Raw genomic sequence first — 27,489 nt, forward strand, 5'->3', positions numbered from 1 at the left:
TCTCACCTGCATGAAACGGAAAGGCCAGTAATAAATTACTGGGGGCAGGGAGGCAGCGAAGTAGATTATGTGTGCTGCTCCCAAGCCCATAAACATAGGAAACATTCGACACCCCCCCCGTGAAGGCTGGGGTGGGGGCTCTGGTCCCACTGGAAGCAGCAGTTCCTGGCCCCCGGTGCGGCGTTTCCGCTCTCCCACGCTCCAGGGCCCCAGGGGCTGCCCAGGGACCACCCGGTCCCAGCCCAGCCCCCCCGGAGCAGGAAAGAGTGGGGGGGTGGGTGGGTGTCGCACACACACACGCACAGGGGCGCATGTGCCCATGCGCAGCTCCTGCTGCCCTGGGGTTACGTGCCGTGGGGCAGCGGCCTGGCTGGAGGCTGAGGCGTCTCGCCTGCCCCTGTTTGGTTTGGCCAAGGCCACGGCGGGGAACTTCCGGCCAGAAAACCCGGAGCAGATGACCCAGGACAGGGGGACGCGCCAAGGAACAGGCAGCTGCCAGCCAGGCAGAGCTGCGGGAGGGGGTCACCCTGCAGCAGCAGGACAGCAGGGACGGCAGCGTGGGCCACAGCCCCCCACCATACCCGTCCTACTCCGGGGCTCAGTGTGACCCCCCGCTTCTCCCCCACCCTCAGAGCAGCCGAGTGAAGCAGCAGGGGGGAGGAGAATTGGTGGGGACACTGAGGCACAACAGTGGTCAGCAAGGACCAGGGGTCCGTCCCCAGACCCACCACAGTGCCCTGGCACGGTCTGAGGGGCCCTGGGGCCCTGTCCCCCACGACGCCTCATTACCAACCTCTCCTTCCCCAGCTCAGCACCCACACACCTCCGAGCTGGCAGGCTTTGCCCCCGTTTTTATTAGCAATGCTCCCCACCATAGAAAAGTGCAATACTTGCTTGGACAGAGGGGACGAGGCTGGAGCAAGGACTGGTCCTAGGGGGGGAATCTCTGTACCCTAACACTGAGAGCAGGGGTGGGTCACCCCCACCCCAAAGGTGCTGGTGGGGGAAGGAGGAGAGTAGGGAATGCAGAGGGTGGTTTTAAGCCTCCCCTCGCCCCCAGGTAGCCCTGGCCTGGCAAGAGGGGTGAGAGGCCCCGCTCAGCGGTCACTGAAGCCGGGCATGGGGAAGGCACGAGCAAAGGTCTCCACGCGCTGGCGCAGGTCAGCCAAGCGCCGCTGTGTCTCCGCGTCCTGCAGCAAGAAGGTCTTGAACTCCTGGAGCTTGCCTGGGGGGTGGACAGGGAGCCAGTGAGAAGGGTGGGGGGCTGTTACAGCAGCCCCGTCCCTGCCCAGGCAAGGGGGGAGGCTGGCAGCAGCCAGAGAGGTGGGGAGACGGGAGCCCCCCTCACTCACTGGTTTTGCTCTTGACATCCAGGGCCAGTGCGATGCCCTCGTCGATGAAAGCCACAACTTTCTGGAAATCCTCCTCGCAGAAGTGGCGGGAGGTCAGTGCGGGGGCACCTGGGGGACAGAGCCCGTCAGGGCTGGGAGCTGCTGGGGGGCACCCTCTGCAGAAGCCAATCCCACCAAGGGGCTCCCCAAGTCCCAGTCCCCATGGGGTCCTGTGCCCCTCTCCAAGACAGAAACTGGCTCCAAATTCCCAGGCGATGTCCTCAGAAAGGGGCGAAACAGAGGGGGGATGCCCCAGGGTGAAAGCCTGGGGATCCCCGCCCAGGGAAGGGGCTGGGTGGAGGCAGGAAGACTCCCCCAAGCAGGGCCCATCCCTCACCCAGGCGCAGTCCCCCTGGCGTCAGCGCGCTCTTGTCCCCCGGGCACGTGTTCTTGTTGGCAGTGATGGAGACGAGCTCCAGCACCCGCTCAGCCCGTGCCCCATCAATGCCCTTGGGCCGCAGGTCCACCAGCACCAGGTGGTTGTCGGTGCCACCTGGGGAGGAAGGGAGAGGGGTGAGGAGCAACAGCCAGCCCTGAGCACCCCAGCCACCCCCTCTCCTCACCGCCACGTCCCTGCGCTGCAGTGCTGCCCCTGTTCCACCTTGCGGCCCCTCCTCTGCCCCCCAACCTGCCCACACTCTGCCCCTGCTGCCTCGGGGCACTGAGACCGGGCAGTGCCACTGTCACCTGCCACCTCGCCTCTCCTCGTCCCCAGCAGGGACAGAGGCGTTACCTGACACCAGGGTGTACCCGCGCTGCAGCAGGGCCTGTGCCATGGCTTTGGCGTTCTTCAGCACCTGCTGGCAGTACTGGCGGAACGCTGGCGAGCTGGCCTGGGAGAGGAGCCCACGTCAGCGTGGGGCCCGGGCTGCCCCCAGCCCTGAGCCCGCCGCCCCAGCACAGACCTGTTTGAGGGCCACAGCCACGGCAGCAATGGCATGGTTGTGGGGCCCCCCTTGCAGGGAGGGGAAGACGGCGAAGTTGATCCTGTCCTCCAGGTCGTAGAGCGTCTCCTTGCCCGTCTTCTTCTCCACGGAGCGCACGCCCTTGCGGTAGAAGATCAGTCCCGACCTGGTGGCGAGAGTGAGCTGGTACCGCTCCTCCCACCCGCCCACCGCTCTCCTCACACCACGGGAAGCGCCAACACGGTGACTGCCCTCCCACAGGTCCCTCCCGCTCCACACTGGCCCCCGCCAGAGCATGAAACGCCACCTCGGCCTCGCGTCCCCCTGCCGCAGGCGGACACCCACCCTCTCGGGGGAGGGGGCAGCAGGATGCAGCCTCACCTGGCACCGCGCAGGGTCTTGTGCGTGGTGCTGGTGACCAGGTCGGCGTGTTCGAAGGGCGAAGGGATGACCTTGGCTGCCACCAGCCCACTGATGTGCGCCATGTCTGCCAGCAGGTACGCCTTCACCTCCTCGCACACCTGGGGACACGGGACTCGCGGGCTGCCCGTCCCCATGGCCATGGGGGGTGTGACTGCCCTCGAGCTGCTGCAGGCGCCAGAGCTCCCGTCACCCGGGACGGAGCCCACCGCCACATACCTTCTTCATGCGAGCGTAGTCGATGAGGCGGGCGTACGCGCTGGTGCCGGCGATGACGAGACGAGGACGGAAGAGCCGCGCCGTCACCTCCAGCTGGTCGTAGTCAATCAGTCCCGTGGCTGGCTGCAGGGGACAGACAGACAGACAGCTTGCACATGCACCACCCTGCCCCCAGCTCGGAGCACAGCACGTCTGGCTGAACCGCAGGCAGCTCCCGAGCACCTCACGGCACCGGGGCGCGCTTGGGACGTGGGGAGGGAGGGGCAGGGGGTGGCAGAGCAGCTCGGGTGCCGCAGGGGCACCCCTGGGATCAACAGCTCGGCCAGCAGATCCCCCCTTCCCCCAGGAACCTGCCCCCCTCAGCTCACGTCAAGTTTGTAGGGCATCGACTCGAAGAAGATGGAAGTTGCTGAGATTCTCTTGACGTCCGACATGTACCCGTGCGTGAGGCTGCAGGGAAAGGCAGAGGCGGGGGATCAGGCTGGGCCCCCCAGCAGGCTCCGGGCTGCCCCACCCCACTACGTACTGGCCCCCATCAGGCAGGTCGAGCCCCATCAAGCGGTCGTGGGGCTGCAGCAGGGCTGTGTAGGCGGCGAAGTTGGCTGGAGACCCCGAGTAGGGCTGGACGTTGACACCCCAGCGGGCAGGATCCAGGTCAAATGCCTCCAGCGCCCGCTGCTCGCACAGCAGCTCGATCTGGTCCACCACTTCGGCCCCCCCGTAGTACCTGGAGGAGAAGGGAGGTGGTTACGGGGGGCCTTCCCCCCCACCCTGCCCACAGTCCCTCCCGGAGGCTCCCCTTAACCCTTCCTGCGGCCCAACCCCTGATGCCGCCAATGCCCTCCCACCCACCCGAGCCTGCCCCCCGCCCCTACCTCTTGCCAGGGTACCCCTCCGAGTACTTGTTGTTGAGGCAGGAGCCCAGGGCCTCCAGTGCTGCCCGGCTGCAGAAATTCTGGGGGAAAAAGGAGGTCAGAGACGGGGCAGCAGAGCTCCCACCTGAGCAGGGATTCCCCAGGACCACCACCACCCCCTGCCCCGAGCACCCCGCACCCACCTCGGAGGCGATGAGCTCCAGCCCCCGGCACTGCCGATCCTTCTCCTTCTGGACCAGGGTCCACATCTCGGGGTCGCTCTCGGCCAGACTCTCCTGCCCCGTCCAGCTGGGCACGTGCCTGGTGGCAGCCGCCGCGGCGGTGCCACGCTGTGCCCGCTGGCTGCCGGTGGCCACCCGGCCACCACATCGCTGCAGGGCCTGCGCAGGAGAGGGGGGGCTAACAGGCTGCAACCCCGCGCAGGGGGTGCCGGCCCCCTCACCCCGCCGACCCCTGGACCGGCAGGTGACAGCGCCAGGAGCAAGATGCTGGTGTTCTGCCTCCAGCCACCCCCCAGAGCGGGCACGTGGGGACACCCAAGGTCCCCACGGCATCTCACTTCCGCCAAGCGCGGAAGCAGCAGGAAGGGCTGAACCGCTGCCGGCGTGGAGCACGTGCTGAGCAGAGCTGCACACGCGTGTGTGTGTGTCTGTGTGCATGTCTGTGTGTCTGTCCTTCTGTGTGCGTGTCTGTCTGTCTGTCCACGCACATCTCTGTGGCACCCCGCGGGTCACCCCGACCCTCCGCCGCCCTGCGGGGCCCCCCCACTGTGCCCGGTGCTGCGGGGGTGTTCGGGTTCGCACCCCCCGCACGCAGCGCCGGGCACAACGGGGGGGCCCCCACTGCTCCCCGCGGCCCGGGGAGCGCGGAAGAGGCACCGTCCCCCCCCCCGCCCCGCCGGCGGGGCCAGTGCCCGGGGCCGGGTGATGTAACCGCCGCCGCCCCGTTGCATCACCCGCGGGGCCGCGGTCAAGGCCGGTGGCGGCTGCCCCGGCCCCGGGACTTTGGGACGGATACAAAGTCCGCGGGGGCGGTGGCCGGGCCGGGGGGGGCCATTGCCCAGCCCGTAGGGGTGGGGGTGGGACCGGGCACCGCTGCCCCGACACCCACCGGGCAGGAGCGGAGTCCCCCGGCTGCAGCGGGGCGGGCGGGGGGCCGGGAGAAACGGGCACACAGGGAGCGAACCCCCGCGCACCGGGACCCCCCGACAGGTACCCGGGACCCCCCCCCGGGCACCAGACCACGCCAGGGACCGGGACCCCTGCGGGCACCAGGACCCCCACGAGCAACTGGGACTTGCCCGTGCACCGGGACCCCCCCGGGTACCGGGGCCACCTGCGGCAGCGGCACTGCCCAGGCACCGGGACCCCCCCGGGCACCGGGAACCCCCCCCGCCGGGCACCGGGACCCCCCCTGGGCACCGGGACCCCCTCCCCGGGCACCGGGACCCCCCCAGCTCCGGGACTCACCCTGCCCAGGCGGAGCGGCCACATCGCGCTCCGCGCTCCAGGCGGGTCCCGGCCGGGTCCCGGCCCCGGCCCCGGCCCCGGTCCCTGCCCGGCCCCGCCCCGCCCCGGTCCCGCGCGAGCGCTGCCGGGGCGGGGCGGGGCCAAGGGGCTGCCGGCACCGCGAGGCCCGACGGGAAACTGGAGGTCCAGCCCGCCCCCCCCCCGCCATTGCCCCGATGGGGTACCCCGATCCCGGCGCCGTCCGCGCCCCCATCCCTGCCCCCCCCCCCCTCGCTCCCCGCCCCAACCTCCATCCCGGGGGCAGCGGGAGGACCGTGGGCTCCGCCGCGGGGGATGAGATCAGCACACGCCACCACTTCTCCTTTTTTTTTCCCCCAATGTTTTTCTTTATTTTCCACTTTTTTTCCATTTTACTTTTCTTAAAAAAATATGAAGAAGTCCCTGCCCAGAGCCAGGGTGGGGCAGCCCCCAGCGAGGGCCGGGGGGACAGGGACCCCCGGGCGCTTCTTCACGGCGTGGCGGCGGGGGGCAGCCGGGGGCGGCGAATCGGGGCTCCGTGGGGCACCAGGGCTTGGGTCGGTGCCCCAATGCTGCCGCAGCCGGGGGGGGGGAGGCTCCGGATACCTGGAGAGGTGCCCTGGCACATGCAGAGGCGGGTGTGCACACACGTGTCCGCACACACCGCCCATCTCCCGCGGCTGCATCAGACAAACCCCCCCCAGCAAACAGGGTGAGGCCCGAGCTCTGCACCCCCCCTCTGCACCCCCCCGCCCCTGCCCACCCCAGAGCTGACACGTGCCCAGCTGATCCATCGCATGCGGCTCTACCCCCCGACTCTCCCACACGCTCCCGGGGACCCCAGCCCAGACCCCGGCGCGTGGTGGGGGGCCGGGGCCCGCACCTGCACCCCCGGCCCAGCTGCAGGGATGGGAGCACAGTGGGCAGTGGGGCCGGGACCCCCTGCACCAGCTGGGCCCCGGGTGGGCTGTCCCTGGCCCCGTGCCCCACGGAGGTGCTGCAGGGATGAAAGTGGGGGCCAGTGCAGGGGCGATGGGAGGCACTGTGCAGCCAGGATGGAGTGCAGGAGCCCCTGGCCCCCATCTGCCTCCAGCTCCAGCGCCCGCCGCCCCTTCCCACGGCCGTCAGCCAAAGTAGGGGTTGTCATGCTGGAAGTTGTAGTCAGGGCAGACCTTCTGGACCAGCTTGTAGTCGATGCTGAGGAAGGAGATGAAGATGCAGATGACCTTGAAGGGCTTGGCGCAGAGCCAGGCGGCATGGCTCTGCGTGTGCTCGGTGAAGCACACCTTGGAGGGGTCATACAGGCAGGGCTTGTTCTTCCGCGCCCGGTTGGTCTTCTCATACTCCACGTGGCAGTTGAGGGCCTTGGCTGGGCGGCCCTCGGGCAGGGTGCTCTGCTGGGGGGGTGGGAGGGGGAGCGGCGGGGGGGCTGGCACCAGCACCTCGAAGCCCACCGCCTTGGAGGGCGGCACAATGCTGACCGAGACGTTGCCCAGGCTGGAGGAGTTGTGGCGGAAGTAGACGCTGAAGGTCCCGTTGATGTGGTCGACAATCTTCCCTGTCACCAGGAGGCTGAACTTCAGCGTCTTGATGTTGAAGTAGAAGTCGCCCCAGCCGAAGATCTTCTTGGTGCGGCCAGACTTGAGCGAGGGCTTGCGCCGGGCACGGGGGCTCGGCAGCTCCCCAGCCGTCTGGTTCTTCTGCCAGTCCCAGGGGCTCCGCACAGCGCCCGAGGGTGTCCCTGCGCCCTGGGGGGGCTCAGCTGGAATCAGCCGCCCAGGGTTGAGCACCGGGGGCTTCAGGGAGCCATACGGGACATCCTTGAGGAGGCCGGAGGTGCCCAGCTCCAGGTACCCCAGGGTCTTGGCGATGTGGCCCCCAGCACACACCGTCTGGGGGAAAGAGGGCAGAGACTGCACGAGCTGTGCCTGCCACCCCCTCGCTCATCCTCCTGCCTGTCCCCATGCACCCTTCTGTGTCCGCGTACCCCTCCTGCACCCCTGCAGCCCTTCTGTGGCCACGCACCCTTCAGCAGCGTGTCCCCAGCCCTCCTGGAGCCGAGCAAAGCTGCACCCTGCCCGCGCCACCCCCAAGCGCTGCTCGGCCCCGCACAGGCCTGTCCCAGACACACCCCAGGAGCTGGCGCTGCTTCTCCAGCATCACCCCTGTGCCCGAGGCAGGACGAAGCAGGATGCCGGACAACTCGTAACTGGCTGCCCCACCACAGCTGAGGCCTATTAAAATGCGTGGGGGTGGCAGGCAGCAACGTGCACAGAGACCGGGAGGCATCAGAGCCCCGCGCCGCCTGCCAGGGAAGCCTAATTGCATTACCCAGCGCCTCTGATCTGCCGCTGAAATTACAGAGACCCCCGCCAGGCTGCACGGCAGCCACTCCGCCCTCCGCGATAATTGCACTGGGCGGACGCGGCTGAAGAGTAGGGTGCACTGTGTGCGGGGGGGGCGCACGAGGAATGAGCAAGGGGACCCCTTGCTTTGCGGGGGGGTGGGGGCTGGGTTCATTTTCTGCATCCTGAAGAGGAAGGGAATTTGCAGGAAAAGCGGAAGAGATGGGCAGCGGAGGGGAGGAAAATGCCAGCCAGCTGCAAGGCCCCTGCACTGGCACAGGGACACCCCCTCATCCAGCCCAGGGCCAGGGGCCCTTTGCAAGGGCTCTCACGGCGTGGGGAGAGGCAGCTCCTCTCCTGGTGGGGTAAATCGACGCAGGGATGCAATGGTGACCAGCTGCCTGGTCTCTCCAACCTGGGTGAGCTGCCAGCTCGGTTAAGGAGGCGCCGACGGGCACTAGCACCCCAGGACCTCCCGGAGGTGCAGTCAGTGCTGGGGTGTCACGCAGCAGCTCCCAGCCACACCAGTCCTGAAAGGGACCCCCCACACCGAGGGGGCTGGGACCCCCCCTCCTGCCAGGCACCGACATCGCACGGCTCAGCAGCGGCGAGCGGAGCCAGCCGGCACCTCGTCAGCCCTGGGACCCCAGCTCTGACATGTTCCGCGTCCCTCCCTTGCCTGAGCCCGCCTGCCCCCCTGCTTCCCCGTCCCTCAGCCTGGCTGCTCCCGGCTCCGCACCCCAGTGCCCGCCGTGCCCCTGCCTGCCCTGCCAGCTGCTCCCGGTGCGCAGGATGCTGCTCCGGCGCCCCAGCCTCGTCAATCACTGTCGCCCGTGAGCTGGCAGGTGCTCGGGCTGCTCTGGCAGTTTTTGCTCTGGACAACCTGTTTTCCGAGGGGGACGCGGGGAGGAGGGGAGCGGGGAAGGAGGGCAGTGAGCAGAAGCACCAGCTGGAAGGGCCTGGGGGGAGCGGGGGGGGCGCTGTGCTCCCATAGGAAACTGAGGCACATCTCAGCACTGAATGCGGCCAGCGGGGCTGGAGGGAGGGCAGAGGTGCCGGGGACGGCTCCCACCTGCCCTTGCCGGGGTCTCAGCCCAGCGCCAGCCCCCCTGCAGCACCGTCAGAACGATCCATGCTGCTGCCCCCTCGGAGCACAGTGTCCTCATGACCCCCATCAGAGAGGGGTGACCCCCTGCACCCCTCCTCCGCGGCCAGGCCGCTCTGTGTGCGGGGACGGGTCTCTGCTGGGCACCCACCAGGGCTGGAGCGGCACCTCGGCTGTCCCCGCCGCCCCGCTCCTCTCCAGCCAGGGCTGCACGCTGCTGCCTGCGGGCTCTGCTGCCTTATCCCCACTCTGCGTGCGCCAGGCTGAGCCGTAAATCTGCTCCGGCCTGTGCAGAGGAGGCAGCACGGGCAGGAGCAGGCAGGAGCAGGCAGGATGGGCAGGAGCAGGCAGGATGGGCAGGAGCAGGCATCCCGGGCTGCTGCTGCAGGCACTGGCCACTCTGGGCGGGCTCTGCCTCTGCCCAGGGAATTGGCCAGTGCAGGCAGGGCTGCCTGTGCCGGGCCTGTGGGCAGGGGAGGAGGATTTGTGGGGTCTCAACCCAGCCCAGGGAGGGGGCACAGGGGCTGTGCAGCGCGAAGCTGCGGCTGAGCATCCCCGCAGCCCCCCACTCCCGTCTGGCCGTCCCCCGGCTCCCTCCCGTCTCTCTTTGAGCGCGGCTGCTGCCTTCGCCCTTATCTATATTTCAACGCAGCTTCAAAGCCGGGTGCCTTCACCAGGCAGAGAGGGAGCGAGCATGGCAGGACCGGGAGATGGAGAGATAAATGGGGGAGGGGGAGAAGGGCAGCCCCCCAGCACACCCCCTCCAGCCAGGAGAGCGGCGTTTTGCAGGGGGTGGGGGCGGACGGTGGCCCCGGTGACACGGCCACTCACCCTCCGCCCCGGCTGCGCTCCATCGTCAACGCCCTCGTGCATATTCACCAGCCAGGGAGCCCCCGTGACCCACCGTGGGGGCAGTGGGAGACAGGCGGGCGAGGGACACCAGTCACCCTGCAGCTGGAGTGGTGGGAGCCCCCAAAACCCGCCTGCACCCACGGAGTGGGGCCAGGGAGCAGCGTGGAGGCTGCAGCCCACAGGGGCACACACAAACATGAGCCCCCGCCAGCCCGGGAAAGATTTCTGGAGGCTTCTCAGCTCTGTGCTGGCTTTCCATCTCAGCTGGGGCCGCGGGCCAGGACGACTGGGTCCCCCAGCAGAGCTACGTGAGCCACCGTGGGCCTCCTCCCCCTGCCTCAGTTTCCCTCCCCAATTCATCCTCCTTCCATGATCCCCTATTAGCAGTGAGGGGGATCCAGAGGAGATGGGGATGCGATGGGAACGCGGCTGGGACAGGGAACTGATGGAGACAGAGAGGCAGCAGGGACAGGGCAGTGCCAGGGACGGGCACGCACTGGGGAAGGAGGTGCTGGCACCAGCTCCCTCCATGACCGAGGGCTGTGGGTCCCCAGGCCAGGCCTGGGCCCAAGACTGGGGCAGGATGGGGCCAGGGGCTGTGGGGCACGGGCAGGGCACTCCCAGGGGAGAGAGGCCCCTGTCCCTGCGGGGGGAGAGGTGCCCCCCAGCCCCTCAGGGCGAGGGGCCGGGCTGGCAGCCCTCCCCCACCTGCAGGTCCCTCCCCAGGAGCTGCCGCCGGGGGAGCGGGGGATGAAAGGGAATTGCAGAGCAGGGCAGCGACTGCCGACGCAGCCGGGGCTATCGATTGGGGCGGCTGGGGCCGCGGGCAGCACGGGGGCACGCGGGAGACCCTCACCACCGCAGCCCCTGCTGCAGCCCCAGGACGGCTTCCCATGCCCAGCCGGGGGTCTCAGGGCCTGTGGGCAAGGGGCACAGCGGAGCGGGGCCCCGGCAAGCGCCGAGGGGAGCCAAGGTCACCCCCCTGCACCCTGCCAGCACTGTCAGCATTCAGGGCAGGTCCCACTCACACCTCGCGTTAAATATTAATGTTTCTGCTTGTGAGTGGTCGGGGAGCAGCACGCACACACGTGCACATGAACGTCTCAGACACGCTTCACGGGCGCACATGGGGATCCCAGAGCCTCCCGGCCCTGCACGCGTGTGTGCAGAGCCCCCTCCCTCCGCGGCTGCACCAGGATCAGTCCCCCGTGCCAGAGGTGGCCATGCCTGGCCCTGCCGCGTGCTGGGCTCTGCTGCGATGCACCAGTCGTGTGTCTGGTACGCTTGTTCTTTACTGTTACACCTGCATGCGCTGCTGCATCCACACATTACTCCAAGACAACGATATACGGTTTTGCTGCTCTCAAGACCCTCGTGCACTTTTTCGTACATGTGTGGAGCTGTGCAGGGCTGCCGGGCGTCTGCAGGCACCCGTGTGTCGCTCCGCATGTGCACAAGCAGCCAGGCAAGGATGCAGGAAGGGCTGGGGGTGGCTGTGGAGGGACTGGGAAGGCTCTCGGTGCCGGCATCAATTTGGCTTGTCAGGACCAGCAGTGATGGCCACTCACATCCCATTTGCTGGCAGGGCCAAGCGCCGTCAGCTGCTCCCCCGAGACCCACGGTCACCTTGGTGGAGGTGAGCGGATCAGCGCGGGGAGGGGCAGGGTGGACCGGCTGCCCCGTGCAGGCTGTGATGAGCTCCCAGCACCCTGCGAACGGGCTGTGGCTGATGGGGTACCACCTCAAGGCTACACAGCCCCTGCCTGCGCTGGGAGCAGAGCACCTGCGACAACCCTCCCCAAAAGCCCTGTCCCTACAGCCAGCCTGTCCCCTGCACCTGCCTCCGAGCCGTCCCCCGCCTCGCTGCGGGCTGAGCAGGCGTCAATCTGCTGATTGGGGTCTCCAGCTCTCCCCATGGGCGCAGGGTCAAGCTGGTCTCTCCCCTGTCACCCCCCTGCCTTCGTTAGTGCAAGGAGATTAATTGGAGGTGGTGAGCGACAATCCCTGTGGGCCCGCTCCCCCCGGCGCAGCGCAGCCCAGGGCACTGTGGCATTTCCAAAGGTTAGCAGCAAACAAGGTGCCTGTGACAGCTCCCATTTATCTCGCTGGCGCCGTGCGGGTGCTAATGCGGTGGCAGGGTGACGCGGTGCGGCGGTGGGCTCTGCTGGGCCACGGGGAGGGACCCGAGCGCGCGCCCGAGCACACCGAGGCATGCGATACATGTCTGAACGACTGCATGTGGGCGAGAGCACATGGTGAGCTCCGAGTACGCGTGCTCCCATGTCTGCGTGAGCGTGCGCCCAGACCGCCCAGTGCCTGCCTGGCCCAGGGTGCACCTGCAGCAAGGTGCAGGTGAATGCAACAAATGAACAAGCGCCTGCGGTTCCTCGCGCACATGTGCGCCGCTCTGCGCGCAGCCGAATGCCTTCACACGTCCCTGCGAGCACATCTGTGTGCACACGTGCACGGTTACACACACATGCACCAACAGTGCCTCTGCTCCTCGGTGTGTCTGTGCACCCCGGATGACACGTCCCTGTGCCGCCAGTGCACTCGCCCCAGCGCGTTGGGGGTACGGCCACGCATCTGCCTCTGCCTCTGCCGCTGCCGCGCTGGGCACAAGCAGCTGCTCGGTGGGGACGGGGCTGGTGAGTGGCAGGCTGCTAATGAAAGTCCCCGTGAGGCAAATGCACTGTGATGATTCCTTGGTGCCAGGGCAACGACTTAACCTGCTGTTGAGCACATCTGGGCTGGGCCCGGGGAGCTGGTGGGGCCGGGAGGGGCCCAGGGGCTGCAGACCAGATGCGCAGGGCGAGACCCAGCCTGGCTGCCTGTCCCTGCCTGGGGAGGCTGCGGCTGAGGATGCTGCTCCTCCAGCAGCGAGGACTCAAGGGCAGACGGGCAGGGACGCATGACAGGGAGCGGGGCGGGTGAGAGGGCCCAGGACGGCAGCAGCGCGCAGCCCAGCAGGGCGATCGGGGAGGGCTGCAGGCAGGCGTGGGGTGTCGCAGGCAGGGTCTGCAGGGATGGGGTGCAGGACAGTCTCGGGAGGAGGAGCAGAGCCCCCCATCTCAGCCTCACAAAGGCAAGAAGCGAAACCCATTTGGCTGTCCCAGCAGCCACCCCTGTGCCCCACTGACTCCCAGCCCGAAGACACTTGAAAGCCCGTCCCCAGCTCCAGGGCAGGGGCACCCAGGGGGGGGTGGCTCTGCTCGGTGCCCCCCGCCACCCTCACTGGCACAGCCATCACCGGCCCTGCCATGCACGGCACACCACCCCCCCGCATCTGTGCAGGCAGCGGCCTGCCCCAAGCCAGGCCCCCCCCGTCCACCACAGCCTGCCCCCTCCTCACCTCGCAGCCCCCTGGCATCCCTCAGCCCCCTCCTCCCGCCCCCACCTGCCCCTGGCCAGGAGCCCCCACCCAGCCGCAGCAGCAGTGCTGGCTGCCCCACTCACCCCAGCACCACGGGGCAGGACGGATGCGGGGGGGCGAAAGGGCGTTGTGCTCCAGGGGATGCTGAACCTGCCCCAATCCCAGGCACCGAGGGGTCGAGCGGGTGACAGGTGGGGACACGTCGGGATGCGCTCAGGCATGGCCACCCTGCCACGCGCACGGTCGCGGTGACAGCCGGACAAATCCTGCCCCGGAGGTGAGCTCAGCATGACCACCCAAAGGCCTCGTGGTCTCTCCTCAGCCTCTGCCGTGCTGGCGCAGCAGCCCGCACGCACCCCGGCACCGCGGGCAGGCGCCAGCAGAGCCCCAGCGCCAGGATGGGTGAACCCAGCGCCAGCACATCCTCGGCGGGGGGAGCCCGGACGAGCTGGCCAAAGCCACCCCGGGGTCATTCCAGTGCCACGGGACTGCCGGCACCCACCCCGGGCATGCCGGGGTCCTGCTCCCGGTGACACCCCTACCCGAAGCGATGCTCGCGCAAGGGCCGGTGTCACCTCGTGTGAGAGCGCGACCTGCGCAGGGCTGGGAGAAATCGGCTTCCCACAGGCGCGTTTGCCTTCACCCCCTAAACAGACACCTCGCTCCTCACAGACAGAAAAAATATGCAAATGCTGCGGCTTTATTAACGCGCTCGGCACGCGCTGGCTAATAAATATTTCATAGCCCGAGTAGGACTTTTTTTTTCCTCTTTCTTCTTTCTTTCGTTTTGGTTCCTTTTCCCTGTCACTCGTTTCCTGCCTTTTCTTTTCTCAGCCATTGTTTTATTTATTTATTACTTTTAAGGGTTTCATGGTGAGACAGGAGATGGTAGGTGGCTGCGGGGGGAGCAGGGAAAAATGTACATCCCCAGTCTCTCCCCCCACGGGTGAAAAAGAAAAGTGCTGTTAAGAGCAAAGGAAAAAATATAATAGAAGGGAGGAGACAGCACCAGGCAAAGGATTCAGGGCTTGTGTGACTCATTGGACTCAAGGAAGAAAAGAGAATGAATGAGAAAATGAGGAGATAAACGGAGCGGGAAGGGGGAGAGGGCTGTGCAGGCGGGTGTGTGCAAGCCAGCGGCGAGGGGGCACGGGGTGGACGGAGGGACAGGGACACGCGGGCTGATGGGCTTGGAGGAGATGGAATCCTGCTCGCCCAGGCAGCGGGTCGCCAGCCTCCCCCGGAGTCAGCCAGAGCCCACCCTACCCAGAACGCCCGGCTCGGCTTGGCCGGCGAGACCTGGCACCGCACAGGGGCGGGGAAGGAGGGGCTGGGGTTCACTGGGGAGAGGGGCTGCTCCCCTCCCGTGCAGTGCCCGGGTCGCGGCTCCCTCGGCTGAGCCCCCTCGCGCTCAGGAGCAGGCAGACACGGGCAGCTCACACGGACGACGTGTGGGGAAACGGAGGCAGAGCCAGCAGGGACTAGTCCCAGGTCACTCCTGCATCCCCAGCAGCCAGGGGTGCCCAGCCAGGCCCCTCTTCCCCCTCCTCAGCCCTTGTGGCTCTGCCTCAGTTTCCCCGCCGTGGAGCAGGCTGTGCCTGGGGCTCCCTCCACCCCTCCAGAGCTGCCTCAGCTCTCTGGCAGGCGAGGTCTTTCCTGGGGGTGTAGAGAGGTGGCAGCTTCCCCTGAGCCCCCCCAGACCAGAGGGACACCAGGCCCTGAGGAACGCAGCCCCCACCTTCTGCCCAGCTGCCTCCCCCCCCCCCCCCGCCCGCCCCCACCCCCTCGCCTCACCATTTCACTTTATTATTGCAATAAATGTAGCCATAAAAGTGGCAGGTATCGGCGTGTGAGGAGATCGCTTCTCCTGAGCTATGGAAATGTAATTTCGAGTGTGCCCGGGAAATTTTATAAGATCGTATCAGGCGGGATCATAAATTGCATTTCCAGCCCCCCCTCCCCCCTGCACCACCTCCACCCCTCTCCGATGAGGCAGGGCCGGTGCGAAGGTCACCACGGAGAGAGGCAAACGTGGGGCTGACCCCTCAGTGGGGAGCCTGTCCCCTTGCCCCTCCCGCTCTGCATCCCACCTACTGCCCCCATCTGCCCCCTGGCACATTCCCAGGGCCAGCCGAGGTCTGTTCTCCCCGGGAGGGGAAGGAAGGGAGGAGCAGCGGCAGGGACACGGCTGCCTCTGCCCCCCCCGGCAGCAGAGGCTGATTAAGACCCTCCAAAGGACCCAGGGGCGCAGGGGACCCTCAAGGGCATCGCTGGGGCCGCAGCTCCTCTGGGGCTGCGCCGTCCTGGGGTGACAAGGACCGTGCCCCGCTGCAGCCAGGCAGCGGCTCCGGCCAGGAGCAGGGGGTGAGGGGTCCCTGCAGCCCCATGTCCTCCGGGAGCCCCCTCGTGAGCCTCCGGGGCCGGGTTCGGCCCCCGCTTCGCACGCACCGTCCTGCCGGGGCTCCCGGCCCCGAGGCGAGGAGCTGTAAAGCATCACCCTGTCCGCTGGGCACCCGAGGACAGAGGCTCCACTGCCCGGGGCTGCGGCGGGGCAGGAGGAGGAACGAGAGGGTCTTTGCCCCCCGTGACGCCTGCCAAGGCCAGCCCAGCTGCTGGGACAGCCGCGGGTCGGAGGGGTCTGTGACGCCGGCACGGGGCTGCGCTACCCGCCGTGCCCCGGTTCCAGCGGCCAGCCCCTGCCTGTGCAACGGGGGCTGATGGCGATTTATTTGGGGAGGGGAAAATGAATCCCCCGGCGAGCGCAGGGCCCTGCAGGCGCTTTGCAGCTGATCATTTCTGCAGGCTGGGCGCTCATTTCCACAATGACTTTCCTTTTGCAACAGCGATCAGGAAAAAAGGCGGGGAGGGGGGAACACGGGCACAGGGACGTGATTATTTCTTTAGTAGCAATCCAAGCGGCTGGAGAGGAAGCTTCATCTTTCCTGGGCCATTTACCTTCAGCGCCCGAGCGCGAAGGCTGAGCCAGGCAGCTCTTCAGAGATGCTGGAGCTTGGCCAGGGCAGGCAGGGGGGGTGGGAGCCTTCAGCTGCCGGGGTCTCAGCGCGGCATCGCCCCACTGTTGGCCACTGGCTGCCGGGACTTTGGCTCCCTGAGAGGAGGAGCTGTGGATGCAGGGAGGGGGGACAAAAGTCATTAATCTGGGAGTGTTAATTGGCACGGGTGTGCTTAGCAGTGGGGCTGAGGGGCGCTCGGCTCGGGGCTGCTGTCGCAGAGGGAAGCGCCCGCTTTGCCGCTGCCTCACTGTCCCAGCTCTGGCCACCCCCTCGCAGCCCCCCTGCGAGCACCCGGCAGAAAAGTGGCAATTAAAAACAAGAGGCGGGGGGGGGGGAAGCAATAAAGCAGGCCCCAGATTTCAGATTTCAGCCAGAGCAGCACAGTGGAAGAGCAGAAATGGGTCTGGCTGCAGGGCACCCCTGGGTGCCCCCCCTCCCCAGCCACTGCCCCCCCTCAGCGGGAGGCTGAGCCGCGCCACGCTCCAGGCTCCAGCCTTATTGAATCTCCCAGCTCAGGGTGCAAAGGGCACCACAGGGAAGAGTTATTAAAAAAAGGGAAATGAGTCGCTTGGAAACCTTCTTTCAGAATAACAGCGTGTGTTTGTTTGGCGATAGATTAGCTCAGCCATGCTGAGCACACAGCACCCGCCGCAACCACGGTCAGCTCGGGAGATCCGCAGGAGCTGGGAGTGGGGGGACGCACGGAGCCGCCTCCCCAGCCCCGGCCGCCCGGGCACCGTCCTGCCGGGACGGTCCCTGCAGCTCTGAGCCCGGAGGGACCCTCGGCCAGACAGGGGCTGCAGGGCAGCACCGCCACCCAAACCCCATTTACCCTCCCCTGGCCCCAGATGGGGTACATGTCTCTGAGCCAGGAAACGGTTAAATTCTCCCCATTAATGGGAGCCGGGGGGTGGGTGAATAGGGGTGTCCTTGCACCAAAAGGGCTGCCAGCATCTGCTTAAGAGCAAAGCCATCTGTCAGCCAACAACCCAGCAGACGTGTGACAGCTCTTGGGTGACAGCGAGGGAAAGGGAATGAAGCGGGGTGAGTTTCCCGGAGGCTGGCGTCCCACGCCACCACTCTCCTGCTGGCACGGCCACTGGCACTGCAAGGCAGGATTTTCCTGGGAAGGGTTAATCCAGGAAGGAAAACCTGCCAGCAACACTCCAGGTGCTTCACAGACACCCGCTGTCTCACCTCCCCACCCGCCAGGAAGGAGGGAAACCGAGGCACGGTGCCGGGGAGGCACGTTCCTGCAAAGGCACAGGCAGGCAGCGGGGCTGGAGCAGGGGGGAAGAAGGACACCCCATGTCCCGGCTCCAGCCCCGCTGCTGTGCCCAGCCAGCACACCCCGCTCTCCTCCCGGGCAGCCTGGCTACACCTGCCTGCTCCTGCCTGTGCCGGGGCCGGCGGCATGCCACCCCCCACCGCTGGCTCTTGCTCGGCACTGGTCTGGATCATGCCGTCACCCGGGCATCGGGAAGCGGGGCCGAGGCTGGCATCGGCCTCTCGGGAAGGCTCGGAAGCTGCTGGCCGGGAACTGCCCTTCCTCTGCAGAATTACAGCTGCCCCTCGAGCCCAGGGACAGCTGCAGGCAGCACCCGGGAGCTACCCCCGGCCTGCCGTTGTGTGTCCCAGCCGTTGCTCCCGGGCGCCCCTGGGGGGCTGGACAGGACCCAAACCAGCCCTACCCTGAGGGACCCCCAAGATTTAATGCTCAATGTACAGAAAAAAATCTAATGCATGGCCATAAACCAGCAGCCTGAGGCAGGGAGATCACCCCGGGGAGCACCGGGCAGCGTCTCTGCCGCCTGCCCAAGTGTTGCCATCCCGAGCCCGGGCGCAGGGAGGGAGAAGCGGCAGCCGTGGAGGGTGGGGGGCCCGGGGGAGGCGATGTGCACACACAGAGCGGAGCCGGGCGCCCGCTGGGCCGGGAGAGCTTGTCCATCCCAGCAGGGAGAGCACAGCCGCACACACACCCAGCAGGGACAATCAGCAAACACACAGCGCGGCGGGGGGACACCGCGGGGGGGGGGGGTGTCTGTCCTCCCTGCAGCAGGAACCCTCTCGCAAACACCCCCCAGGTGCTGGCCCGGGGGGGCGGCCACATCTGCCCCCTCGCCCACCGCTGCCACCACAACCCCGGCCCCGGGCACTGGGAGCCCAGGTCCAGTGCAGCGACGGGGGCGCGGGGTTGCCGGCGGGGCCCCCCCACCCGCCAGGCCCCCTCCTGTTCCCCGAGCAGGGGCCCGGGAAGTTTCTCCCCACCAGGCCCAGAGGACCGAGGGGGCAGGAGCGGCTCCAGCTCCCGCCCCGGCGGCCTGGCCGGGCAGCCCCGCACCGCAGAGGTTGGGGCTCGCTGCCCCCGCCGGCACCTCCCGGGTTATTCCCCATGCACGGGGCGGGATCCCGGGGTGCGCCCGCTCCCCTCGGCTGCCAGCCCCCACCTCCCGCCCCCCGCTGCTGCCTGTGCGGGCAGGGGGGGACAGGGGCAGCGCCCTGCTCCTGATTTCATCAAAACAAACCCATTTGTCTTGAAGCAGCTCCAGCACCGACAGATGCTCCGCGTTAGATGGACACGGGGAGGGGGGGGTCATGCAGAGCCACCCCCACGCACAGACACACACACATCTCTCGTCTCTATACACAGAGAGGAGCTGCCAGAGAGACAAGTTGCAAGAGCCTTCGCCTGGGGGGTAGGGTTGGGGGGGGGGGGGGGTGTCCCTGATGTGCATCCAATTCCCAAGAGGGAATTGACTCGTTTGATTTTATTCATGAAACACAGAAAGTAAAAATGGAGTGTCAGGAAATCAGATCTGCCGAGTGATGAGCCCGGCCCCCCCGGCAGGGCCGGGGGGGGGCACAAATCCCCCCATTCATGACCACCACAGACGCTGGTGCCAGATGCAGCTGTAGCCCCCAAACCCGGCAGCTCCCACCGGGGGGGCGAAGCCTCACTGGGCTCCAAGAGGAGGTGGCACAGGGGGGACACGCAGGGGTGAGTGGCCTTGGGAAGCGTTTCGTATCTGGGCCCGGGGGACATGGCGGGGGGGGCTCTGCGGGCGGGGAGGGTGTCTCTGCGTCCGCAGCCTCTCCTCAACCTCTACCGCCAGGAAAAGGGGCACAAACAGGCAAAGCCCCCCGCCCGCCTCAGCGAGGCCAAGCCTGGCCCTGGAGCAAACGCCCAGCGCAGCAACCTCCCGGCTGCGGGGCGCCCCGGCAAGATGGGGGCCGGAGCTGGGGGGGGGATGCCCCCCCGGGCAGAGGCGAAGGCCACACCAGTGCGGGACCTGAGCCCGCACCAAGTCAGGACAGAAATGAGGCATCACCTCTGCAGGTGGTTTCAGTGCTCACACCCTTGGCGGAGCCGGGGAAGCCTCTACTGCCCCAGCTCTGCTTCTGGGCGCAGCAGGGCCCCCCCGCGCTCCCCGGCACAGCAGAGCGGGGGGGGGGGGCTCACCCTGCCCCCTCCCGCCGCAGGCCCGGGCCCGCAGCTCCCACCCTCAGGTGCGATGCGGGTGCGGGACAAGAGCACCCCCGGGCGCGCAGGGGCCCCGGCCCCCCCCGCTGAGCCCCCCCGGCACAGGGACCGACCGGCCCACGCAGGGCCGCCCCCACGCTCACACACGGCTCCGTCTCGCGCGTCTCGCCCCCCCCCATCCCCCCCGCACCTGCCAGACGGCGCCTTCCGCGCTCTGCAGCGGGGGGGGGGGCGGGGGGGGCTGCTCGCGACCGGGGGGTGTTCGGGAGGTGCATCAGCGGCGGGACCCGCCGCCGCTCCCCCCGGCCCCAACTGCGCCCGGTGTCCGAGCGCGGTGCCCCGCGCCCCCCGCGCAGAGTCCGGGACAGCCCCGAGCCCTCGCCAACTTGGGGCGAGCAGGAGCCCCCCCTCCGCTGTGCGAGCCTTGCCCGGCGCCCCCCACGCCATACAACTCTCCCGTTCACCTCCCCGCAAACGCCGCCCCCCCGTGACTGCACGACCCCCTCCCTCAGGACTGCACAAGCCCCCCCAAGTCGCCCGCTACCTCCGCGATTGAGCCCCCGCGCGATTGCACGACCCCCCCCCCCCGCCAACCGTACATCTCCCCAGTAGCCGCACGTCCCCCCCCCTCCACTGCACGTCCCCCCCCGCGGAACGGCGCGGACCCCCCGCAATTGTGTCACCCTCCCAATAACTGCACGACCACCCCCCCCAGGAACCGCAACCCCCCCGGTGCCGCGCGCCCCCCCGGTGCCGCGCACCCCCCCGGCGGCAGCAGCAACTTTGCCGCCCGCGGGCGGGTGCGGGCGGGGCGCGCCCGGCCCCCCCGTACCTGCAGCAGCAGCCAGGGCCCGAGCAGGGGCAGGCGGCGGCGGAGCATCGCGGGGCTCCGCGGGGCTCCCGGGCTGGAGGGAGCGCGGCGGGGCGGGCGGCGGCGGGCGGCGGCGGGAGGCGGCGGCGAGGGGAGGCAGGAAGAAAGTTGGAGACTTGCTGGGGCCGGGCGGCGCCTCCGCGGAGCCCCGCCAATCCCGGCCCGCCGCCCCCGCGGGGGGGGCACCGGGCACCGGGCACCGGGCGGCGGCGGGGGCGGCTCCGGGGGGCGCCCGGGGACCCGGCCCCCGGGCCAGCCCGGTGCCCGGGGAGGGGCCAGAGCCGGGGCTACCTTCCTCTTCCAGGAGACCCCCGGCACCCCCCCGGTTCTGCCCCCCTCTCCCGGGAGACCCCGAGAACTCCCCAGTTCTGCCCCCCTTTCCAGGACACCCTGGCACCCCCCCGGTCTTTCCCCCCTCTTCCAGGAGACCCCGGCACCCCGGGATGCCCCCGCTCCTGCCCCCCTCTTCCAGGAGACCCCAGGACGCCCCAGGTCCCGCTCCTGTCTGGGGGGATGTGTTAGCACCCGGGGGGGGACACTCCTGCCCATCCTCATCTTGCCCAGCTGGAGGGGAGAGGATCCCCTGCTGCTGGGCCCCCCCAAAGACTCCAGCAGAACCACCCGACGGGAGGGTCCTTGGGGGGCAGCCCCCAGGCCCCCTGCACACACCGAGGGTGCCCACCCCACCCCCCCCCCACGCCCCGTGTCTCGGACTGGACACGCGACCCACATCGCCTGCATGTACACACGTGTGCACACACACGCACACGCGTGTGCTCATCCCCCCAGCCCAGTGCCGGGCCCCTCTCAGAGGGGTCTGCCAGGTGTTCTCACCCCCAGCTCGGCAGGGAGCCCTCCCCAGCACTGACACTTTACTGTTATTACTATTATTGTTACTGTTATTACTATTATTATCCAGGCGCCTTCCCCAGGAAGCTGCCGGCGGGGTCTGGGGGCAAGCACAGGACGGGGGGGGCACTGCAGAACGGGCGAACGTGTGGAGACGGAATGAATAAAAGGTAAAGGAGAAATAAGCAACAGAAGGGGAGAGGGAGAGAAATGAAGGGAAACGGAGAGAAAGGAAAGGAAAAGGAGAGGGCAGCGCCGAAGCGGAGCGGGAGGATCCAGGAGTCCTGGAGCTGTGGGGCCCCAGCCAGCCCCATGCCAGCCCCATGCCAGCCCCACACAATCCCTCAGTAGCCCCGGGAATCCCCCCAGAAGCCCCCAGCAGCCCCTGGCAGCCCCCAGCAGCCTCCCAGCAGCCCCCAGCAGCCCCCCAGCAGCCCCCGGCCAGCCCCAGCAGCCCCCAGCAGCCCCCAGCAGCCCCGGGCAGCGCAGGCCTGGCCTGTGCCAGCTCCCGGCCACAGCACCGCGCTGGCACATGGCCCCTTGTGCTCAGGGTCCGCAGCTGGGGTGCGGGGACCCCTCGCTCCAGGGACGGACCCCCCAGACCCCTCTCGGGGCTGGTGCCCATGGCCCATGCTCCGGTCCCCGCGCAGCCAGGGTCCCACACCCCCCCACACACCCTAGTGCTGCATTTACCCCGTTTGGCCCCGGGCTGCGGGAGGGACGGAGCAGCCGAACCCCCCCGCCCGCACGGGCCCCTCCAGACCCGCTCCCCCCGCGTGGCCGGGGCCTCGCCCCACACCATCAACACCCGGGGGGGTCCTGGGGTCCGCAACGGTCTCAACAGGGTCTGTGGGAGCTCCGGGGGGGCCGGGCAGACCCCTCCCACACAATTAACAGCCCACAGGCCTAAGATCGGGGAGGACAGAGCACTGCGAGGACAAACAAGTAAAGGTTTAAAATAATTAAAAAGATTGAAGGAAAAAGAAGAGAAAAGGGGGGGGGGGGGGAGAGGGGAAAGAGAGGAAAAAACCTCTAGAGGAGATATAAGAACCCGATAAGTGAACAAAGAGCCGGTATTGAAATAGATCTGAGGCCGCGCCGGATCCTTCGCTGAGGGTTTGGGGCTTTTCAAAGGCAGCAGCCGCGCCCTCGGCTCGGCACCGGCGGGAGGCGGGGGGGGGTGCGGGGGGGGCTGGTGAGGGAGGGGTGCGGGGGGGGCTGGTGTCGGGGGGGCTGGTGTTGGAGGGGGGCGGGGGGCTGGTGCGGGGCTGAGGGTCCGGCCGCGGGTGGGGGGTGCCAGGGGGCCCCCGCCGCGGCCCTGCGCCCCCCCCGCAGCCCGCCCCGGACGCTGCTGCCGCGGCCCGGGCGCACGGCGGGGCCGGGGGGGGCCGAGGGCCCGAGGGCCCGACACCCCGAGCCCCGGCCGGCCCGGCCCGGCCCCCCCGCCGCCGCCCGGGCGGTCCCTGCCGAGACCCCCCCCCGGCACCAGACCCCGGTGCTGCCCCGGCCACCCCGCCCGGCCGCAGCCCGGTGCCCGGTGTCCGGTGCCCGGTGTCCGGGGCCGTGCGGGACCGGCCGGTGCTCCCGGGGCACCCGCGGGCGGCCCCCCCGCCACGTTCTCGAGGGCGGCGGCGCCACCTGGTGGCGGCTCCCGGGACCGCGCGCGCCGCCGGTGCCCGGGTCGGTGCCCGGGGTCGGTGCCGGGTGCCCGTTCCCGGTGCTCGGGGTGTTCCCGCTCCCCGCAGCGCAGGGGAAGGAGCCGCTGTCGAGGCCGTGGCAGCAGCTCGGGGCCGCGGGAGCCCCGGGAGGTGCCACCAGCAGCGGGGAGCGGCCGCACACACGCGTCACCCTGAGCGGCACACGCAGCAGCACGCGCTGCACCCCGGAGAGCACCCAGGCCGCACGACGCGCACAAGCACGCTCAGGCACACTCAGGCGCGCTCAGGCACACTCAGGCTCGCACAAGCGTGCTCAGCTCTCCCTTCGCTCCACGCTCCCCACCCAGGGGACTGTGTGGAAAACCCTGTGCCCCCCGCCCCGCCCCCGTGCACCCAGGGCAACACAAGGGCACAAGAGGCCCCGTGGGACCCTCCCACCTTACACCCTCGGCCCATGACCCCCCTCTCACCACTCCCGGCCTCCCCAGCACGTGCCTTCCCACCAACCAGGAGCCTGTGCTTCAGTTTTTAAAAATTTTATTTATAACAATATCTGTTTTGTTTAGTTGTAAAGTAATCCAGCAAAAATTATTAAAACATTTCCCCCCAATAAAAGGATGGGGTCGCCCCCCGCCCTCCCCCCACATGCGTTTATTTATTTCTACTATAAAAGCTAGGTCATTTCCATGTTTTGTTTTTTTTTCCTGTTAAAAAATGTGCATGTTGGAGAGCGGGCACGGTGCAGGCGACAAGCCGGAGCGAGGGGCCGCGGGGCCGGACCCGCTGGGGCTGGGGACCCTCCGCACCACAATGGGGCTGGGGGCAGCAGTGGGGACCCTTGTCCCTGTCCCCTGTAACAGTCGGGCAGAGCCGAGAAGGGCAGGGAGGGCGGAGGGGGATCGGCGGAGGGAAAGGTGGGGAGGGAGGGGAACGGGGGGGCCGAGGGAGGTTTGCAGAGGCCAAGCTGCAGAAGGGGGGACCCGGGGAGCAGCAGATCTGGGGGGGAAGGAAACAGGGCCCCGGAGAGGGGAGCTGCAGGGGCCGGGGGGGATGGAGCCGAGAGCTGGGGAGCGCGCGGCCCCCGCTCTGCCTCCCTCCTGCCTGCGCCCCACACAGCCGTGACCCCGCGTCTCCCGACAGCCCTGGCCCTGGCGAGCTCATTGTGGCACGCCGACCCCGGCGCCATCCTGCTCCGAAATGCTGGCGTGTCCCACGGCGGGGAGGGGGAGGGAGGGGGGTCCCAACGTAAAGAGATTTAAAATAAACCAAAGCCGGATCTGGCAATGAGAGGCGCCGAGGCCTGGTACCGGGGAATATACAGGTAATAATACTGCTCACATAGAAAAGTAATAATCCTTCATTTGTACATTTATACAGTGGCTCTTGGCTCCCCCGGCCCCCGCCCGCCTCCTGCAATGGGTCTGTGCCGGGCCTGGGCGCCGCGGCCCAGCGGCCCTTCGCCCCCGTCCTGCCCCTATGCCAGGGGGTCCACCAGGTCGTCGTCCGCGCCCCGTGACAGCAGCTCCCGCTTCTCGTCCGTGCTGGCCAGCGAGTTGCGGCTGTTGTGGGCGCCCATGTACAGAGTGGCGTAGACGGGGTTGGTGAAGTTGGTGGGCTGCAGAGAGGTGGGAGCTGGTGGGAGGGGGCACGGACACCCGCCTCCCCAGAGGAGCCGTCCCGTGCCCCGCGGTGCCTCGGTGAGAGCCCGTACCAGCCACAGTCTCCCCCCGTCACAGCACCACCGACCCTGCGGCTGCTGCCATCCCCCCCCCAGCCTCTGGCCCCAAAGCCTCCGCGACCCCTCCGAGCCCCCCCAGCCTCCTCTGCACAGAGAACAGTCCCAGGGAGCCCCCACGCTGCTGCAGCAACGTGCCCCTGCTGCACCCCCCGTTTCGGGCCGGACCCCACGTGCCCACGGCCCCTCTGCGCCACGGCGGCGCCGCTCCGCACCTTGTCAGGGTCCAGGGCGAAGTCAGCGTCCAGCAGCTCCCCCACGTCGTCGTCGGGCTCCCCCTCGTACATTTTGTAGGTGGGGTTCCCGATCTCCACGTTCATGGCACCATTCGTCATCCGCTGGTGCTGGAAGCCCTTAGCGCTGGGGAGGGTGAGACGGAGGGTCAGCGGCAGCAACACGGGGTGCAGTGAGTGGGACTCCCACCCCCAGCCATCCTGCTTGTTTCCCCCACAATCAAGGCTTTCAAACCCTGCCAGGGGTTGGGCAATGGCTGGGCAATGCTCCTGGCTGGGCAATGCTCCCTCCCGGCCCCAGCAGCCCGGGCTCACCCTTTAATCCTCCACTTGTACCAGACAAAAGCCACCACAGTGAGGAGGACAAGCAGCAGCAGGATGGGGATGACGATGGAGGCCGTTCCTGCGGAGGAGAGGCCCAGGTACAGTCAGAGCGCGCAGGGGGGGCGACGCCGCACGCCCGAGCCCTGGGCAGCAGCAGGTCCAGCAGCCTGAGCTGGCCCTGCCCCCCGGGAAAGGTCCTGCCCCCCATCCAGGGAAGAACAGGGTTCAGGAGTCGTGGGGGGGCACTGGGCAACCCTGGCTTCACAGGCAAAGGGGCTCCCCCGACCCCCCTGGTTTGGTGCTGGGCCCCGCGGTGCCCCCGGGGTGGGGCTGCCCCCCACACGTACGGTTGCTCTGCTGCTCGCTGACGATGAAATCCTCGCAGCGCGTCCCCGTCATCCCCACTGGGCACCTGAGAGCGCGGGGAGAGCACCGGGGTTAGCGGGGGGAGGACGGCATGCAGGGAGGGGCAGGGAGAGGTGGGGCACAGACCTGGGGGTCGGGGGGGACACACAGATCGGGTCTGTCAGTCACGTGCTCCCTCTGCTTGGAGGGGCAAGAAGCCCACCTGCAGCCCCCCCGCCCCTCCAGCCCCTACTCTGCTTACAGGCACTCGGGCAGCTGCGTCTTGTCACCGACGGAGCAGGTACCGCCGTGCAGGCAGTAGTTGTCGCAGGTCAGGCAGCTGGGTGCTATCTTGCCGTCCGGGCAGCTGCGGGGCAGAGGATCAGGAACACGTGTACCCCCAGCCTGCCCCGGACCCTCCCGCACCCCGGGCTCTGCTCGCTGGAGGCTGTTGGCTCATCCCTCTGTCACGGCTCACAGCCGTGCCACCCCGACAGCTGCTGGGACATCAGGAGGGGCTTGGGGGAGAGACCCCCCCAGCCGCCTCCTCAGGGGCCCCGAGGTCTCCCAGGTTTCTCAGCTGCCCTGAACCACCGACCCAGCACTTCTCAGCTGTGGCCGATCCCCGAGGATCTGGCCACAGGGACACAGGTTTTTTCTTGGGTCCTTGTGCCCACCATCCCCTCTTGCTCCCTCGAGTTTGATGTCCCCGGCACCTACATGCAGGACACTTCTCCGCTCTGCTTGTTGATGCTGCACTTGCCCTCCTGGCAGCGGGAGCATTTGTTATCCTGGCACTGGGCGCCCTCGAACTGCGGGGGGCAGCGACACTGCTTGGCACCGCTGGCTGTCATCTGGCAGACGCCGTCGTTCTCGCAGTAGTTGAAGCACTGTCCTGGGGGGGACGGGGGGTCAGGCCGGGCATCCCCACGCCGGCCCCTCTGCAGGGCCCCCGTGGAGCACCTCACCACGCTGGGTCCCCCGAGAGCATCCCCCAGGAGGGGGGCCTGGCCGCCCGACCCCCCGGCACTCACGGTACTGGCAGCGGTCCCCGATGAAGGTGGGCAGGCAGCGGCAGTTGGGCTGGTTGCCCTGGTTGACGGTGCAGCTGCCGTTGTTCAGGCAGTAGTCAGTGCACACTTGCTGGTTGCAGCGGGGCCCCGTGAAGCCGGTGGGGCAGCGGCAGGTCGGCATGCCTGCGGGTGAGAGGCGACGGCGAGAGGCTCCCCCTCGGTCCGTCCATCTGCCCGGCACCAGCCCCGACCCCCAGCTCGCCCCCAGCAGCCTCACCCGAGGGGGAGGCGGCGCAGGTGCCCCCGTTCTGGCAGTAGTCCCAGCACTGGTCGATCTGGCACTTCTCCCCGTTGTAGCGCGGCTGGCAGCGGCACTTGGCCTGTTTGCGGGCGTTGAGGAAGCAGCTGCCGCCGTTCAGGCAGACCAGGTCGCAGGTGTCGGTGGTGGGCACTGGGAGGGAGGATGGAGGTGAGCGGGACCGCGCCGGGCAGGACAACCCCCTGCCTCCTCCTCCTCCCCGGAGCACCTACCGACGGGGGAGACGGTGGGCGAGGGGATGACGACGCAGGTGCCGTTGTCCAGGCGCTTGCCGTTGGGGCAGGTGCAGACGGGGCCGCTGGGGCTGAGCAGGCAGAGCCACTCGCACTTCTTGCGGTCACAGGGGTTGGTCACTGCCAAAGGGGGATGGCGCAGGGTGAGGACGGGGGGGGCAGCATGACCCACAGCCCTCCTGGCAAACACAGCCCCTGTGGCCCTACAGCTGCCCCAGCCCCATCCCTGACACCCCGGGGCTGCCAGGTGACAGCCACTGCCCCTGGTCCCCCCCAGTCCAACCCCCCACTAACTCCCCCTGCTCTGCCCACCCAGATGCCCCCCACTTTGGGCAGGGAGGGTGGGTGGCTGAGGTCCCTCTTGCCCCTCTGCCAGCGCGCCCCTCGTCCCCTGGCACCCCGTCTCGGAGATCAGGCCCCGGGCGCCTCCCGCCCACCCCAG

General features: G+C 68.4%; 3 protein-coding genes across 6 annotated transcripts in view; all 3 read right to left on the minus strand.

The window, feature by feature from the left end:
• Positions 1-831: 831 nt before the first annotated feature.
• SHMT2 (serine hydroxymethyltransferase 2) lies at positions 832-5,392 on the minus strand. Its single transcript, XM_074807663.1, has 12 exons — positions 5,280-5,392; positions 3,993-4,190; positions 3,811-3,890; positions 3,462-3,662; positions 3,304-3,385; positions 2,936-3,058; positions 2,678-2,817; positions 2,297-2,462; positions 2,125-2,224; positions 1,729-1,884; positions 1,353-1,460; positions 832-1,225 (listed from the first exon to the last, which is right to left on the minus strand). Exons 1-12 carry the CDS (start codon positions 5,301-5,303, stop codon positions 1,098-1,100), a joined length of 1,506 nt encoding a protein of 501 aa, XP_074663764.1. The 5' UTR covers positions 5,304-5,392; the 3' UTR covers positions 832-1,097.
• A 926-nt stretch (positions 5,393-6,318) lies between these two features.
• On the minus strand, positions 6,319-20,423 carry NXPH4 (neurexophilin 4). Its single transcript, XM_074807510.1, has 2 exons — positions 20,300-20,423; positions 6,319-7,189 (listed from the first exon to the last, which is right to left on the minus strand). The coding sequence occupies exons 1-2, from the start codon at positions 20,345-20,347 to the stop codon at positions 6,422-6,424; spliced, it is 816 nt and encodes a 271-aa protein (XP_074663611.1). The 5' UTR covers positions 20,348-20,423; the 3' UTR covers positions 6,319-6,421.
• A 2,942-nt stretch (positions 20,424-23,365) lies between these two features.
• LRP1 (LDL receptor related protein 1) overlaps positions 23,366-27,489 on the minus strand; it is an 83,170-nt gene continuing 79,046 nt past the window's right edge. For all 4 annotated transcript variants that reach the window (XM_074807831.1, XM_074807830.1, XM_074807829.1 and 1 more), the window contains 9 exons: positions 27,027-27,167; positions 26,773-26,946; positions 26,517-26,678; positions 26,203-26,377; positions 25,745-25,849; positions 25,485-25,549; positions 25,129-25,216; positions 24,796-24,940; positions 23,366-24,460 (listed from right to left, as the gene is read on the minus strand). In XM_074807831.1, the coding sequence (XP_074663932.1) occupies positions 24,320-24,460; positions 24,796-24,940; positions 25,129-25,216; positions 25,485-25,549; positions 25,745-25,849; positions 26,203-26,377; positions 26,517-26,678; positions 26,773-26,946; positions 27,027-27,167 (1,196 nt within the window). In that variant the 3' untranslated portion in view covers positions 23,366-24,319. The remainder of the gene's footprint in view (positions 24,461-24,795; positions 24,941-25,128; positions 25,217-25,484; positions 25,550-25,744; positions 25,850-26,202; positions 26,378-26,516; positions 26,679-26,772; positions 26,947-27,026; positions 27,168-27,489) is intronic.

This window comes from Strix aluco, chromosome 27 (genome assembly GCF_031877795.1).
Source record: "Strix aluco isolate bStrAlu1 chromosome 27, bStrAlu1.hap1, whole genome shotgun sequence".
NCBI classification, from domain to species: Eukaryota; Metazoa; Chordata; class Aves; order Strigiformes; family Strigidae; genus Strix; species Strix aluco.